Below are 16,318 nucleotides of genomic sequence, written 5' to 3'. Positions count from 1 at the left end.
TAACATATGAACCCGGCCAATTACTCACAAAATGATCTATTCTCATCACATTTATGAGTGCAACTTGTTTAATTAGCGTATTTTTTTCGTTTTTCCCTGCGGTACTCGGATGAATCAAATACCTTACATTTATCACAAGTGGTTATTCAATAACGCACAAATTATTATCTCTGAATGTTATTCGCACTCTTTTGACTTCTCATAAACTATGACTCATCTGACTAGAAATGGCAAGACAAAATAAAATCTGTCTCGAGTCGATGTTTCTATAATGACTTCTTTCATGATAGTTTCAAGCAAACTTTTCGCATGCTTTCTTGTGGGGTTGTGGATAAGCTAGTTGAGGATTCCTGTAAGAAACAAAACATAAATACGTATTAGTTCAAACATTGTAGGATTTGCGTGGCTTTCGGTAAATTAACAATATGCTATGGTGTTGCTACAAAACAAGAAATTTTTAAACCATCCTTACTCGCTTGATCTGAGTTGGCGTCGTACGTTGGGTTGGTCACAAATACCGCCGAGATCCTGGAAATATATAAAGATGTTAGCTTAGATTGGTGTCTTTCAAAAGACAAAAACAACTGTCCCAATATGTTATTGATAAGGCGGCACAAGTCGAAATATTTGAAGACTTCGCATCGCGTTAGTGTTTTTGTTGGCAGTTGCGTTAAAAAATCTAGTTTAAAACGCACCTGGTGTAACTAGCTGCTATACTTTTTTTTTAAATATTCTCATGCTGCATGATTATGAAAATAAGGTTAAAACGTTAAGGTGGCTTTGTATACTCTGCATGGTTCATTTCTTTCCCGGTAAACAAACTTGCATTCTGATACAGTTCAAACAGAAAAAATCTTATTCTTTGCTTGTACAATTTGTAGCGACTGCAAGAATATTACTACAACTGAAACATTCGTGTAAATAAAGGTAACCTATTTACTCAATTCCTTTCGATTACTTTGTAAAAGTGTAAGCATTACTGGAAAAGGTTTTTAAACACAAGTAATTATACGTATTACTTCATTTTCAAGAAAAGGGACAGCTATCACAAATTTGTTTCGACTACAACGATTGCATGTTATTGATCTTGGCCCACTTTTTATGCGTCATCAGTGTAGTCGCTGACAAAAGAAGAGGGCCAGGAAGCGTCTTTCGAAGGCCTATACTGCATCATGCGCCCAATGCTGTTCGCCTTGCTTTGACTGCCCGCGTGAGCTCGAGGGGCACAAAAACGCCGAAGTGCTGTCGAAGGTACGAAGTTCGCCCTGGAGACGGGACAAGCGGAGATCTTCCTTGTCGCTCCCACCTTGTAAGTGGCGATATTGCGGCGTACACGTAAAATCAATCAGAGATTCATAACATTTTAACGTAACTTCGGCTTTTTATCCAGAGTGAAGTAAGCAACTTGAAGCACTAGCTCACCGAGGAAATAATGCGCTTGAACCAAACTTACGCAGATAAAACAACATTTTAACCAGTGCAAACAGTTTTATAAAATAAAATTTCATGACAAACCTTCGGGAGTAAAGAAAAAAACTGATATAACGCAGAAATTCTCACAAGTAAAAGAAAAAAAAACCTGGCATAAAGATTTTTCTTTTGCTCTGGAGATTTTAGACTTTCGATTGGGATTATATAACTAATTCTATACTTGACGAAAGCAAGAAGAAAATACTGACTAAATATTTAATATGGGTTAAGAATATATTTGAAATGAAGACGGCGAAATATGCCGTCATGAGAACCAAATAATCATCCTCCATTTGAAGTATTGTGACACGTTATAATCCGCTAAGACGCAAAAGAGGGGGCGTCTATGCTTCGTTTCGCTCTAAGCACGACCGCAGCCGACGCTACAAGTGGATAGAGTCAGTGAAGCAGTCCTCAAAATGCATTGTTATGACTCTCATCGTGTGTCTGCATTAGCCCTCACCACGGCTGGACCTAACACGTACACAAAATGCGCGCAGGATCTCGGGACATTCACTGTGTCTTATTGGTCTTGACGGAAATAGAAAATGCATAGACGAGAAGCGCTGTGATGATGCGCTTTTGCCGCGGCTTGACCGACTCCCACAGAAAGGTAGTGTCGACTGCGGTTTGACATAGAGTGATGTTAGGAAATAAACCGACATATTCAAACCAGATCGGCATGCACTATTACGTGATGGCAAAACAAGACGGCGAGATGAATCGAAGGGCTTCTGGAACCCAGTGAAATTAAGCTTGGTCGAGCTGGAGCATTTCAGGTTAGCAGTTCGGGTTATCCTCTAGCTGTATCTCTCGGTGGCTGCTTGTGCGTTTTAGCATACTTTGTGTAGTAGTGTAAAGCGTTAGGTTTCAGATTCGCTCTACAGTAGTAGTAGTAGTTAGTGGTGAGGGTTCCAACTTTCCGCTACCCTCACCACTAACTACTACTACTGTAAAGCGAATCTAAAACTCAACGTCGCCATTCGGTTGCCCGAGTACTGATGTTTTGTTGTCTACCCCAAGATAGATTTGTCCCAGCTGTGGCTGGAAATTCTTCATTGGGAAATGTCACGATGTGGAAGTCATAACTTTACGTAGTTTGACCTATAGGCCTAGTAATATGACAAAAAGTGCCAAAAAAACTATATTTTGGCAGAGTGAAGTTTCGGCACCACTCTAGATATATTTTTTTTTTATATAGAAAGCAACAGTGAAAAGTGACCACCGCCACAAAGGAGTTCCGCAGAAGACGAACATAACAAAAGTCGGACAGCTGCAACACCCTACTTTGTCTCTTTGTACGGACAACGTTATCGTCATTCTTTCATGATGCTCCCTCTTGCAATCAATCACGACCTCTGCCGCGCGTCTATTTTGAGAAATGAGTCCTTGTTTCTTCGACAGCACCTGTCTTTCCTTATATCTCTGTTCAAAACTATAAAGATTTAATCTCCGAGGCCACTTAAGGCTAGTCTACCATGTTTATATTAATCAGTCCCCAGGCAGCATGCAGGAGAAACGCAAAACTTGCCCAGAGTTTCGCAATTCAGGGGCTGAACTTGGGCTTAAGGTTTTGACCATGGTCGTCAGTTATTGCCAAAGTCATTTCCTTTGGTTTCTTTCTTTTCTCTGGTTCTTAAAATGATTTCAGAGTATGAGATGCAACACTAAAATATCGCATTACAACGGAATAATACGGAGTCAAGATAATTCTGGCACTTGTTAGACAGTCCCCCATTTATATATAACTAGATGTACCTGGCAGAAAACAGGATTCCACGATAGCGAATATAAAAATAAAATCCGATGATTCGAAATGAGGAAGAAGATGAGTCTTAGAACCAACTTAGAAGCAAAACAATATGCCACAATAGAAAAAAAAAGAACATCGGTGCAGCAAACTCTTGGTCACTCCAACTATCAATGGAATTATAAGGAGTGAAGCCTAATTCTGAAACTTTTTTTGCAATCCCGTATTCATAAAAAACCAGAACCACGTCGCAGAAAACGGGATTTTACAACTGCGTATACAAAGCAGTTTGCAATGACTAAAAAAAAAATGACGGGAGAAAATGAGTCTTAGAATGAACTTGACAGCAAGAAGATACACCACAATACGAGCAAAATGAGCATTGGGGGGGGGGGGGGAGAATCTTGTCACTCCAGCTCAATAGAAGCAGCAGGATCTTGATTCCTTGGTCGAGGGAGCGCCCGCGCTCACTTAAGCACATGTTTGCATAATTAATGCCGGAACCTACTGAACCGGCAATTTTCTAAATTGGTTCAGGGCAACAATACCAGACGCAGGCCAAAGGATCCCAAGTTTGGTGCTACCTTGGCTTTTGAGTTTTTCAAGGCCCTAAATGACAAGACAAGCATCCAAAATGTTGGCCCACAGAACTGTGCTAGTGGGGTTACGTGCTTTAAAATTAGTTTTTCTGTGAACAACAGTGACTTGTAAGTAACATAAAGTTCAATGATATCCAAATGAAGACTTACCGCACGTCTCTCCTCTTCCGGTACAGACACCCGAGGCCGACGATACCTACCAAGATGAGGATAACTGGCACCGCAATGGCCCAGCCGTTAGATGCTGCATGAAAAGAAAATGGGGTTTAAATATATTATTTTTATTAGCGATTATTTTTCAACCACATTTAAATGGATGTTAAGTGAAAGGCAAAAAACTTGACAGCGACATTTATCTTCAAAGCCCTATAACACATGTGATAATGATCGTGAAGATAATGATCGCAAAGATAATGATCGTGAAAGTGTCATAACTAATGATACCTGAAACAGAGATTGTTGTCTCATATGAAGGTGTTCTTTCTATGCTACTGAATATCGATGTAAAAAAAGCACCGGGTCCAAATAACATGCCAAATGAATTTTTGAGGCGTTACAGTCTAAGAGCTGCTGAGTTTCTAGTACTTATTTTTCAAGCGTCATTGAGCCAGGGGAGGCTACCTAAGGACTGGTTACTTGATGGCGAGTAGTCCCTATTCATAAATCCGGGAGTCGGCTTGATGTTGGAAATTATCGGCCGATATCCCTTATTTGTACTGCCTGCAAACTCCTCCAACATATTATTTGTAAACATCTCACATACTTCATCGAACAGAATGGTCTGTTTTACGAAAAACAACATGGTTTTAGAAGGAAGTTATCAACTGTCACCCAGTTATTTGAAGCGACTCATTATTTCGCATCTGTTTTAAATGAGCGTGGTCAAGTAGATGTGATATCAATTGATCTGTCAAAAGCATTTGACCGAGTCACGCACTCGAAGCCGTTAAAAAAATTGTTGGATTTAGGGGTAAGTACGCCCATTGTTTCTTGGATCCAATCTTACTTGTAAAACAGATTTCATTTGTTGAGATCGCGGGGGAAACTTCCACACTGCTGCCAGTCACTTCCGGTGTCCCTCAGGGCTCGGTTTTTGGACCATTTTTTTTCTTGCGTATATAAATGACATTGCAACAGAAATTCATCCATCTGTTGAAGTCCACCTTTATGCAGACGATTGTCTAATGTACATCAAAGCTAATTCACAACGGAAGCAAATGCTATTAAATGACTCGTTAATGACTATGCACGAGTGGTGTCAAAAGCGGGATATGAAGATAAATTTTTAAAAGACAACTTTTGTAACAATCACAAAAAAGAGGTCGTCTAATATATTTCCGTATTCCTATAATGGTGCACTTTTGAAACAATCCGAAACTTTTAAATACTTAGGGGTCACAATTTCTAACGATCTAAACTGGAGGGTACATATAAAAAATGTCTGTAGTGCGGCTTTGCGAAAACTTGGGTTTTTAAGACGGGCTCTCAGAAATACAACGCCTGAAGTTAAATTGTTTGCGTACAAGACTCTAGTTCGATCACCTCTTGAATACGCGTACGTGATCTGGGATCCATATGTCAAATATCAAATAGAAAACTTCAGCGTATCCAGCGGCGGGAAGTAAGATTTGTTTATTCAGAGTATCGCCGCACGGAATCGGTAACAGAACTAATAAATAAAGCGGGGCTGCCAACGTTGGGTCAGCGGAGAAAAATTGGAAGGTTAAAATGTTTCTATCAACTCTACAATGGGCATTATAACATCAGTTCGAGTGGCTATATACAGCTTCCTGGTAGAAGGTCCCCGAGAGTTAATAATCAGTTTGGAGTCAAGCTGTATTTACCAAATCTCGATGTTTTTAAGTACTCTTTTCTTGTAAGAACAATTGAGGAGTGGAATAGTTTGGATGGCGACCTCTTTGTTGGGATTGGCAGTGCCGATAAGTTTTGTAACTGTATTATTTGATTTATATGCAGAGCCCCACTAGTATTCCTTACTGGTGGTGACTTTCGGTGGTGTGGTTCAACCGAAATTGTACTCAAATGATTGTATTGCGGTGACTGTTCTTGATCTTTAGTTATTTATTTCTGTCGTTTTATTGCTGTTCACTCATGAAACAGCCCGAAAGGGTTTTCAGTATTGTAAATGAATAAATAATAAATAAATAAAGTATTTAAAAAGCGATCGTTAACATTTATTGAGAAGACATTAAATCGCATTTTCGTGGAGCAAAGAACCTTTGTTCTATTACCATCCGCCAAATACAGCTGCCACCTTACGTCACGCAACGTGAAGTTACGTGGTCTCAATATTTTGGATGAGTTTAGAGGGGAAATGGAATTTATGCATAAATTACGTGATGTCAACTTCTCCGCCAGAGAGAGCGGTTCAATTCACACACACAAGGACTGAAGTAAAGACGGCCATAATTCTGGGATTTGTGGATTCCGGGAAAAAGTGCTTTATGCTTTCGAATACATCCCTACGCATCATATCAAAGTATAACCTGAAACGCGCTTTTGAAAAGCATGCTCAGACCACTAAAAATTGAAAATAAGGTACCATTTTTATACCCTCCATTACAAAAAATTGTATCTGTCCAGATCTGAAGATTTCAGATATTGCACATATCGAAAATTCACCGGACATAACCTGATATGGTATATCTGCCAGATATCGCCTCATAATGCCAAATATAGTCTGATATACCTGGCCAGGTATGTAAATCCCAGATCTGGCTAAGTATGTAAATTCCATATCTGGCCAGGCATATCAAAAGAAGGACAGAAGCCCGAAATCAGCACTTTATATATTTTTATTGTCTAAAATTTCCCAAGTGCCCCGGCCCGCACTTGGGGAATCATGGGAAGGGTGATCCTTCAGCTCCGTAGTGATCGGCAATCTCGAACAATTCCAGATTTACATTGTCTCGAGTGTAATTCAGATTCTCTCTGAGCAAGCGTCCCATAGAGCCCAAGGACTTAATATCAATTTTAAAATGTGTCGTGAATCTCAGCTTTTATGATACTATTCATGCGATCCACCTTTCAACCTGGCTAAGCCGCAAAAATCTCGTACAATATTATAATTCTTGTGATTGTTGTTTTAGCGGGAATTGCTGAAAAGCCGAGAAGTCACAACAACCAAAACCGGGATTTAGCACGGAGTCACCGGAGCTGCTTATAGCATTTTTTAGCGTTTCTAACCTAATATCAATGTCTTTGAAGCTGTACGGCAATGATATTAATGTAAGAGATGTCTGTAGCTCATCCAGGTTGAAGGGTGGACAGCAGGCATTGTACTGAGGTTGACGAGACATTTTATAAGTGATATGACAGGTACTTGGGTTCGATACGACACTTGTTCAGGGTGACTGCGAATTACATTCACAACTGTGTAACCATGGAATTGGTGGAAATTTCCAATCAATAGAGAGCTTGAGGAATACCGTTCCCATGGTTCCTCGAGTACGTGCCCAGGCCCTTGGGGGATTTAGCATATTGTCTATTCGGGTGTAACGATAACAGTTCGAAATAATTAAGCTACCTTTCAATCCTAGTGAAAATTAGCACAATTAATTCCAAACGTAAGCTTGCCACAGCTGAAGTTGGGGATTATTTGTGCTAATATTTAGCCCGCGAACAATGAGCCATTTACAGTTCGCTAACAAAGCACTTTGTTAACTTGTTTTTAACTTTTCATATGTTGAAAACCGGCTGCCAGAATAAGCTGTACATGCAGAGGATAAGGAATTAAATATCTCATATAAGTATGTATATATGCCACATAAGTTTGTATATACGACAGATTAGGCTGTATATATTGTCACGGGTGGTGACCAAAAAGAACAGGAAATAAACAGGAAGAAATAAACGTTTAATGTGGCGAACTTGTGCCAAAAATAAAAGAGTACAAGAGATAATAACAAAGCGTCGCGGGCGTCGAAGTCGGCGAAACCGCAAGATCGAGCGCTGGGGCGAGACTGACTCGACAAGGTCGCGAGCGGCGTCTTATCTAGGGTAGGTCACTATCTCGAAGATTCGGCGGAGAAGGTTCGAGCGTAGCGCACTCGGGGCGAGAATGAACACGCACTTTCTAGAACAACATAAGCGGGGATAAAGGATAGAAGTTATGTCCGGAGCAAGAATAAACGAGAAACTTCTAGAAGTCCGTGACCCCTGCGCGCGGCATTACTCCCCCCTTTAAAAGTGCATCGCCCCGATGCAACACAAAACAAAACAAAGCACATAAAAAGAACGGCAAACTAAAGAGTCATTTGAAACACATAAGATCCACAGTCCTATCGAGCGTAGTACGGCTTCAGGCGCACGACGTGGACGACCTCAGGTCGTGGTGGGCGGCGTGACGACGTTCGTGTTCCGTCGGGCATCACCTCATAGTTCAGATCCCCGAGTCGACGAAGCACTTTGTAGGGTCCAAAGTAGCGCTTCAGGAGTTTCTCGCTGAGACCACGGCGGCGGATCGGTGTCCACACCCACACCCTGTCTCCAGGCTGGAAGTGGACGTCCCGGCGACGAAGGTTGTAGCGGCCAGTGTCGATACGTTGTTGGGCTTGAATCCGGAGTCTGGCGAGCTGACGGACTTCTTCTGCCCGTTGGGCAACCACCTGGGCGTCGTCGCTTCCGTCGACAGCCGGTTCGTGGGGTAACATTGCGTCCAGCATTGTCGTCACTTTGCGACCATGAACCAGTTGAAAGGGTGTAACCCCGGTGGTTTCTTGCACGGCCGTATTGTAGGCAAAGGTGACGTACGGCAACACCTCGTCCCACGTCTTGTGCTCCACGTCGACGTACATGGAAATCATGTCGGCGATGGTCTTGTTGAGTCTTTCCGTCAGCCCGTTGGTCTGAGGGTGGTACGCCGTGGTGCGACGGTGGCTGGTGTGGCTGAGACGAAGGACTTCTTGTGTTAGCTGGGCCATGAACGAGGATCCACGGTCGGAGATCAGGATTTCGGGAGCGCCGTGCCGGAGGACGATGGATTCAATGAAAAACTTGGCAACTTCCACAGCAGTTCCGGAAGGAAGGGCTTTCGTTTCGGCGTACCGCGTGAGATAATCTGTGGCGACGATGATCCAGCGATTTCCCGACGTTGACGGCGGAAAAGGGCCAAGTAGATCCATTCCGATCTGCTGGAAGGGTGCCATTGGCGGAGGAATTGACTGCAAGAGTCCGGCCGGCCTCGTTGGAGGTTTCTTTCGTCGCTGGCATTCATGGCATGATCGTGTGTATAGGTGGACGGTTTTGGGGAGCTTGGGCCAGTAATACTTTTCACGAATACGGGCTAGTGTCCGGCTGTAACCAAGGTGTCCGGACGTCGGGTCGTCGTGGCAGGCTTGGAAGATCTCCTCTCGAAGGTCGGTCGGGATTACCAGCAGCCAGGTCGAGTTGTTGTTGCCGAAGTTCTCTTTGTAGAGAACTCCTTGTCTTATGGCGAAGGTCGGCAGGGCTCGTGAAAAAACACGTGGTATGGCACTCCCACGCCCCTCCAGGTGCTCTATTAGTGCGCGCAGCTCAGGATCGTCTCGTTGACGTCGGGCCATGTCGTCGGTGTTCACTGCGCCCAGGAAACACTCGTCGTCATCGCCGTCGCTGCTGTCGGAAGGTGTTTCGACGGGAGCTCTGGACAGGCAGTCGGCGTCGCTGTGCTTGCGGCCTGACTTGTAGACTACGGTCATGTTGAACTCTTGTAGTCGGAGACTCCATCGCGCAAGGCGTCCTGACGGGTCCTTGATGTTCGCAAGCCAGCAGAGCGAATGGTGGTCCGTGACTACGCGGAACGGGCTTCCGTATAAGTACGGACGAAACTTCGTGATCGCCCAGACGACAGCAAGGCATTCTTTTTCAGTCGTGGAGTAATTTCGTTCCGCCTTGGACAATGTCCGACTTGCGTAGGCGATGACTCGCTCGGTGCCTTCTTGTACTTGAACCAGTACCGCGCCAAGTCCTGCATTACTTGCGTCCGTGTGAATCTCGGTTTCTGCATCCTGGTCGAAATGTCCAAGAACAGGAGGCGCCTGCAGTCGTCGCTTCAGCTCGTCGAATGACCTCTGGTGTTCTTCTGTCCACTCGAACTTTACGGCGTCCTTCGTGAGGTGTGTTAGCGGTGCCGATAGCTTGGCGAAGTCTCGAACAAAGCGCCTGTAGTAGGCACAGAGTCCGAGAAATCTTCTCACGGCTTTCTTGTCAGACGGCGGCGTAAATGCAGCTACGGCGCGGGTCTTCTCGGGGTCAGGTAGAACACCCTTGTTGTTCACGACGTGGCCAAGGAACTTCAGTTCGTCATAGGCAAACCGACACTTTGACGGCTTGAGGGTGAGTCCGGCGGTCCGTATGGCTTGGAGAACAGCTCGGAGTCGTCGCAAGTGCTCGTCGAAGTCACCGGAAAACACTACGACGTCGTCGAGGTAGACGAGACAGCTCTGCCACTTCAGTCCTGCCAGTACGGTGTCCATGACACGCTGGAAAGTTGCTGGCGCCGTGCATAGTCCGAAGGGCATCACCTTAAACTCGTACAGTCCATCCGGTGTGACGAAGGCTGTCTTCTCTCGGTCCCGTTCGTCGACTTCGATCTGCCAGTAGCCGCTCTTCAGGTCCATCGATGAAAAATATCGAGAGTGGCGCAACCGGTCTAGAGTGTCGTCAATGCGGGGAAGCGGGTAGACGTCTTTCTTCGTCACGGCGTTCAGCTGCCGGTAGTCCACGCAGAACCTAAGCGTTCCGTCCTTCTTCTTAACCAGCACGACTGGAGAGGCCCACGGACTATTTGAAGGTTGGATTATGTCGTCTCTCAGCATCTCTTGAACTTGCTCCTGGATTACCTCCCTTTCTTTGACGGAGACTCTGTACGGCGATCGATGCACAGGGCGCGCGTCCTCCTCGGTAACGATGCGGTGCTTCGCAACGGCGGTTTGGCGTACCTTCGACGATGTCGCAAAGCAGTCACGGTATTCGGCGAGGAGGTTAATCAACTGACGTCGTTTCGGGCCCGGAAGCTTAGGGTCAATGTCGAGCTGTGCTGGCGACGTACTGTCTTGCTGAGGTGGCGAGGATTCGTCAGCAATGGCGGCAATTTCCGCGGAGTTTCGGAGTTCCTCGACGTGGCCAACGGCTGCCCCTTTCGTGAGGTGTTGCGCTTCGTTTCGGAAGTTCGTCATGAGGACCACAGTGCGGCCACCCTGAAGTTCAGCTACCCCTCTTGCGACGCCTATTCCTCTTCCCAGAAGCAACTGGAGGCTCCCCTCGAGCAGAACTTGGCCGCATAAAGCTTCGGTGATCCCGACAGGTACGAAAACACTCGACCGCGGCGGTAAGTTTACGTGATTTGCGAGGACTCGGACCGCGGATGACGTCGCTTCGGGTTCCTCCGGTGGTGAAACAGGTTTTCGCAGAGTTAGCCGGTTTGCTCTGAGGTCGATGACGGCGCCATACTCGCAGAGGAAGTCCATTCCGAGGATAACGTCCCTCGAACAGTCCTGCAGAACGACGAACTTCACAGGGCACGTCTCACCGTGGATCTCGACGCGAGCAGTGCATCGCCCGACTGGTGTGATGAGGTGCCCACCGGCGGTTCGTATTCGAGGGCCTTCCCACGGCGTTGTCACTTTTCGCAGGCGACGAGAGAGCCTCCCACTCAAAACTGAGTAGTCTGCTCCGGTGTCTACAAGTGCCGATACGTCGTGGCCGTCGATTATAACGTTTAGGTTGTTGGACACCGATGCAGGGACGTTGTTATGATCCGTAGCGTCGAGAGAGTGGGAGCGCTCCGTCGTTCTTGGAGGCTCTTTACTACGGTCGTCTTCGGCAACGCCACCTCCAGGCGTTGCCGCACTTAGTTTTCCCGGCGACGCAAGGGCGACAGGCTCTCTCGGCGGGGTCGTGGCGCTGGAGACGCTGAACGTCTGGGCGACGGTGAGCGGGACTCACGACGGAGCGGCGTTGAAGATGGCGAACGCCGGAGATACTCCTCGATGTCACGAGGACGTTCGTCGTACCTTGGGCGCGGGTCGTTCGGGTGGAACCCGCGCAGCCCCAGTTGTCGGTAGGGGCATCGACGGTAAATGTGGCCGGCTTCACCGCAGTGGTAACACAACGGGCGTCGATCGGCCGTCCTCCACACGTCGGTCTTTCGTGGCGCAGCTTGTTCTGGGCGGACGTACGCCCGATCTTCATGGCGTCGGGAATACTGCGGCGCTGGAGGTTCACGTCGAGGTGGCGCCGCATACGGGTGAGCAGGGGGTGGTCGTCGGGTAGCTGCGGCGTAGCTCAGCTTCGGTGGTTCAGGAGCGGCGCTGGCGAAAACTTCTGGCTGTAGCGCCTGCTGCAGTTCTTCCCGGACAATCTCGGCGACTGAGGGCGTAGCCGGGCTTGTGGCAGCAGGTAGCATCTTCCTGATTTCCTCCCGCACGACGTCCCGGATTATCTCGCGGATGTCCGTGGGGTTGAAGCCGGAAGATGAGAAGTCACCGACGCCGGGAACTCGGTGATAGTGGGCGGCGCGTGCTTGGAGGGCACGTTCGATGTTGGTGGCCTCTGTGATGAAACCTTCGACGGTGGTAGGCGGGCTCCGAACAAGGCCTCCGAAAATGTTGTCCTTGACGCCGCGCATCAAGACCCGGAGCTTTTTCTCTTCGGGAGCGTTTGGGTCGGCCCGATTCATCATGTGGAGAACGTCTTCGACGAAGCTCGTGACGCTTTCGGTCGGCCCTTGGGTCCTCGCTCGCAGGAGTTCTTCGGCACGCTGTCGTCGGTGCTGGTTGGCAAAGGTGCGTCGCAGCTCGGCCTGGAATTCTTCCCACGACGAAATCGACGCTTCGTGGTTCTCGAACCAGGTGCGTGCCGTGCCTTCCAGAGCGAAGTAGACGTTCTGAAGGCACTGCTCCGGAGTCCATGTGTTATGGCGAGCAACTCGTTCGTAATGTTGCAGCCAATCTTCAACGTCCTCGTGGACCTCCCCGTGGAATGGCGTCGGAGTCCGAGGTGCGACGGGAAGGTATACGACGGCGGCGGCGGACGGGTTCTGCGACGACTGGTTGTCCATCGTCGGCCTCGTTGGCTGCCTGGTTCGGGGTGGCAGAAGTCCGTATTCCGGGTGTAGACCTTGGGTGCGGCGACTGGTCCGAGTTTCAGGTTCCGCGTTGAGTGGTGTTCTCACCGGGCTTGGAATCGGGCTTGCACTGCGGACCCTGGGTGGGGAACGCTGCACGGGCATGCGGTACCCCGCACCTCCACCAAAATGTCACGGGTGGTGACCAAAAAGAACAGGAAATAAACAGGAAGAAATAAACGTTTAATGTGGCGAACTTGTGCCAAAAATAAAAGAGTACAAGAGATAATAACAAAGCGTCGCGGGCGTCGAAGTCGGCGAAACCGCAAGATCGAGCGCTGGGGCGAGACTGACTCGACAAGGTCGCGAGCGGCGTCTTATCTAGGGTAGGTCACTATCTCGAAGATTCGGCGGAGAAGGTTCGAGCGTAGCGCACTCGGGGCGAGAATGAACACGCACTTTCTAGAACAACATAAGCGGGGATAAAGGATAGAAGTTATGTCCGGAGCAAGAATAAACGAGAAACTTCTAGAAGTCCGTGACCCCTGCGCGCGGCAATATTCTAGATAAGGCATTATATTTGCCAGTTAAGGCTGTATATCTGACTGATAAGGCTGTATATAAGCCGTATAATTCATATAATGTTTGATATGGCCAGGTGTGCCCCAGATATAAGATTTCCATATGGGTCGGTCACGTAGAAATAAAAAAAATATCTAAAACACTTTAGGATTTCAGGCAAAATTAAATCCCAGAGCTGACACTGGACACGCGTAGACCCAACTAAATCTACGAGATGTGGTACAGTCTTAAAGGGATACTGAAGCGTAACCTGAAATACTTCTATTATGGTCAGATATAGGATTAATATGATCAATGATATCCGTAAATCACAATCGCGCGTTTGTATTTTGAACGGATGGCTATATTTTTCACTCTGAGGTGCCCGATTGGGCGCGCGCTCAAAAAGCAGCCATCGGAGAGCGCGATGCATCTTGGGATATTCGGCGCATTCGTGGCGTCACTTGTGCCAGACGGGAAAGGCTACTACGTGGATGTTGTGGTTACGAGCGTTGCCACTTGGTGGCGCGTCGACGATTTACGACTTGTGACAACGTGGCCGTTCGAGATGTGCAAAGGCTGCAGGCACGCTGCACCGCGGCAAGTCGGCAACCACGGCACCACTGACAAAACCAGCTCTGAGGCCGGATTCTCAAAGCGAACTTACGACGAAAAACGTGCGTACGACAAATCTGTGAGAAAACCCGTAATCTCTAAAAGAAATTTTCGTAACTTTTGCGCAGGTTACGACAGGATCCTACGACAGCTCCGCAGCTGTCTTACGCACTTTTTACGATCAAATCAACATGGCCGACAGCGGCGCTCCGTCACTTGGTAGCGACAACCAACGGACATTTATTTTTCTACGTGCTCTTCTCGTGCGTCTCGACTTCAACCAGCAAAAAACAAAAAGGAAGGAGTACATGAAACAGACCACGACGATCAAGAACGCAGGACCACAAACACCCGAGAAAGAGCTACAACGGCCACGATTCTACCGACCAAGCGAGCTCGCCAGAATATAGTAGGCCTAGCAGCAACACCGACTCGGCGCACCGTTGCTCCGGCGGTCCTTGGCCAAGACCCTCTGCCCATGAACGGCTGACCTGCTGAGTGGAATATGTCCGCGTGACCCTTGTGGACCCTTCCCGGATGAATAGTTTAATTCCTGAACTAAATTTCAGAGGTCAATCTTTTCCCCTTGTCATCTCGATCTCCTTGTCTTCCGAGTCAGCGGTGACGAACGCTGTCGTCGAAAAGGGACTCTCATTGATTCTATCGCCTGGTTTTGTGTGATACAGAGCTGAAATAAACGCCATACGGATTACCTTCGCAACACGGTATGTACACTTTGTTATTAGTATGCCATTTTTATTCTGACACGACGCTAAGTCACTGTTGAGCTATAGCAGTTCGTGGGAGCTACGGGATATCGGTCCAACCTTTCTTTGCCGAGTGTCATGTCAGTATCAAGTTGCAATCGTAAACGATCGGTCCCGAAGCGCTTACCGAAACGCGATCTAACAGAGCGAATCCAGCACTTCGATCAAACGCGCGTGTCCGCTCCGAGCGTGAACAGGTATTGGCGTGGCTCTTGCTGACACTCTCGTAGTTCAAAAGTCGGCTCGCAGCAACTAATACCGACCGTGCCAGAAGCATGCTCGGGTCGTGTCGTGCAAAGAGCCGCAACGAAAACGAGCTCACTGTGGCCAACTACGCTTTGGCTTTCTCCGCCAAGGCTTTGCAAACGCGTTCAGGCCTAGGCTAATTCTGCCGGCACGCCGTATTGCCGCAGAACGGCGCTGCTCCTATGCCACAGGTGATGTCACGAAAACTTTCCCATCATCCACCAGATGTGAATTTGAAGTCGTTTAATTATGTTTAAAATTAGTTCTCCTGTGTTTTACAGCGCGATATTGATATTTCAGAGATGGTGAATGTCCCTAGCCCATATTTATGCAGAAAGATCGTCGCTAAAACTTCGTTTCCGTACCCCTTTAAAGGTAGTTGAAATTTATGTCGTACCTTAGACGGCCATAGACTTGCCCGTGTGAAGAACGAAGGCCTTGTGGAATATTTGAATATTATTTTCGGCCCAAAACTCCAGTTTATCAAGATTCCTTTTTGTGTGCTAAACCTAGACGCGCGTTTTAGTGCACTTGTTCTTCGAAAAGATGTTCTTTCCACCCATCCCAACTAGTTTCAGCAAACTTCCAATTTTTTTCGGATCTAACGGGTAGCAAAATACCAGATCGTTATGGCTGATCGGAGCGTATGGATGTAGATATGCCCATTTCACGCATGACCTGTACGTTATTAACTGTTTGTGCGCTATTGTCGATGATAGCATAAGAAAACGGGTCGTGGCAAGTTCCGAACATTTTATCATCGCTCCATTACACATAATATTGTGGAATCAGCCGCTACCCTAGTCAGAAATCTTATTGTATGAGAAATGTCTTGGTTAAATAGACATTTATGATAAATGATAACATGTAAGAACTACACAAGAGTATACACGAGGTTATGACAAACTGATAAGTGTATTTTAAGATTATGATAAGTTTATATGTTTTCTATACCTTCTTATATTATATTATGTTGTTCTTGTATGCTTTTATATAGTTCATATAAGTTCCTAGGTGGTCTTATCTGAACATTTGTGTTTATCCAATCCAAGAACTTTACGCAGCTTGAAACATGCTGAACCTAATAAATCACGCTCAGCGTTTTCCATATTGTCAGTAGCAACATCAATCAATATAATTTTTTTTTTTTGTTTCAGCGTGAGACTCAGGGTCGTGCCGAGCCGAAGTTTGCTGGAAGACTTAAAGGGCAGCTCCAGTCGAAAACAAAACCAAGATGAACGAC

General features: G+C 46.9%; 1 protein-coding gene across 1 annotated transcript in view; it reads right to left on the bottom strand.

Moving 5' to 3' along the window:
• Positions 1 to 83: 83 nt before the first annotated feature.
• Positions 84 to 16,318, bottom strand: part of LOC8037160 (MAM and LDL-receptor class A domain-containing protein 1-like) — a 233,604-nt gene continuing 217,369 nt past the window's right edge. The window contains exons 61-63 of the mRNA XM_040210516.3: positions 3,970 to 4,063; positions 473 to 528; positions 84 to 350 (exon numbers count right to left, since the gene is read on the bottom strand). Coding sequence (XP_040066450.1) covers positions 337 to 350; positions 473 to 528; positions 3,970 to 4,063 — 164 coding nt within the window. The 3' untranslated portion in view covers positions 84 to 336. The remainder of the gene's footprint in view (positions 351 to 472; positions 529 to 3,969; positions 4,064 to 16,318) is intronic.

Source organism: Ixodes scapularis, unplaced genomic scaffold (assembly GCF_016920785.2).
Source record: "Ixodes scapularis isolate PalLabHiFi unplaced genomic scaffold, ASM1692078v2 PGA_scaffold6__148_contigs__length_123643588, whole genome shotgun sequence".
Lineage (NCBI taxonomy): Eukaryota > Metazoa > Arthropoda > Arachnida > Ixodida > Ixodidae > Ixodes > Ixodes scapularis.
This window is presented reverse-complemented; position numbering and strand designations above follow the sequence as displayed.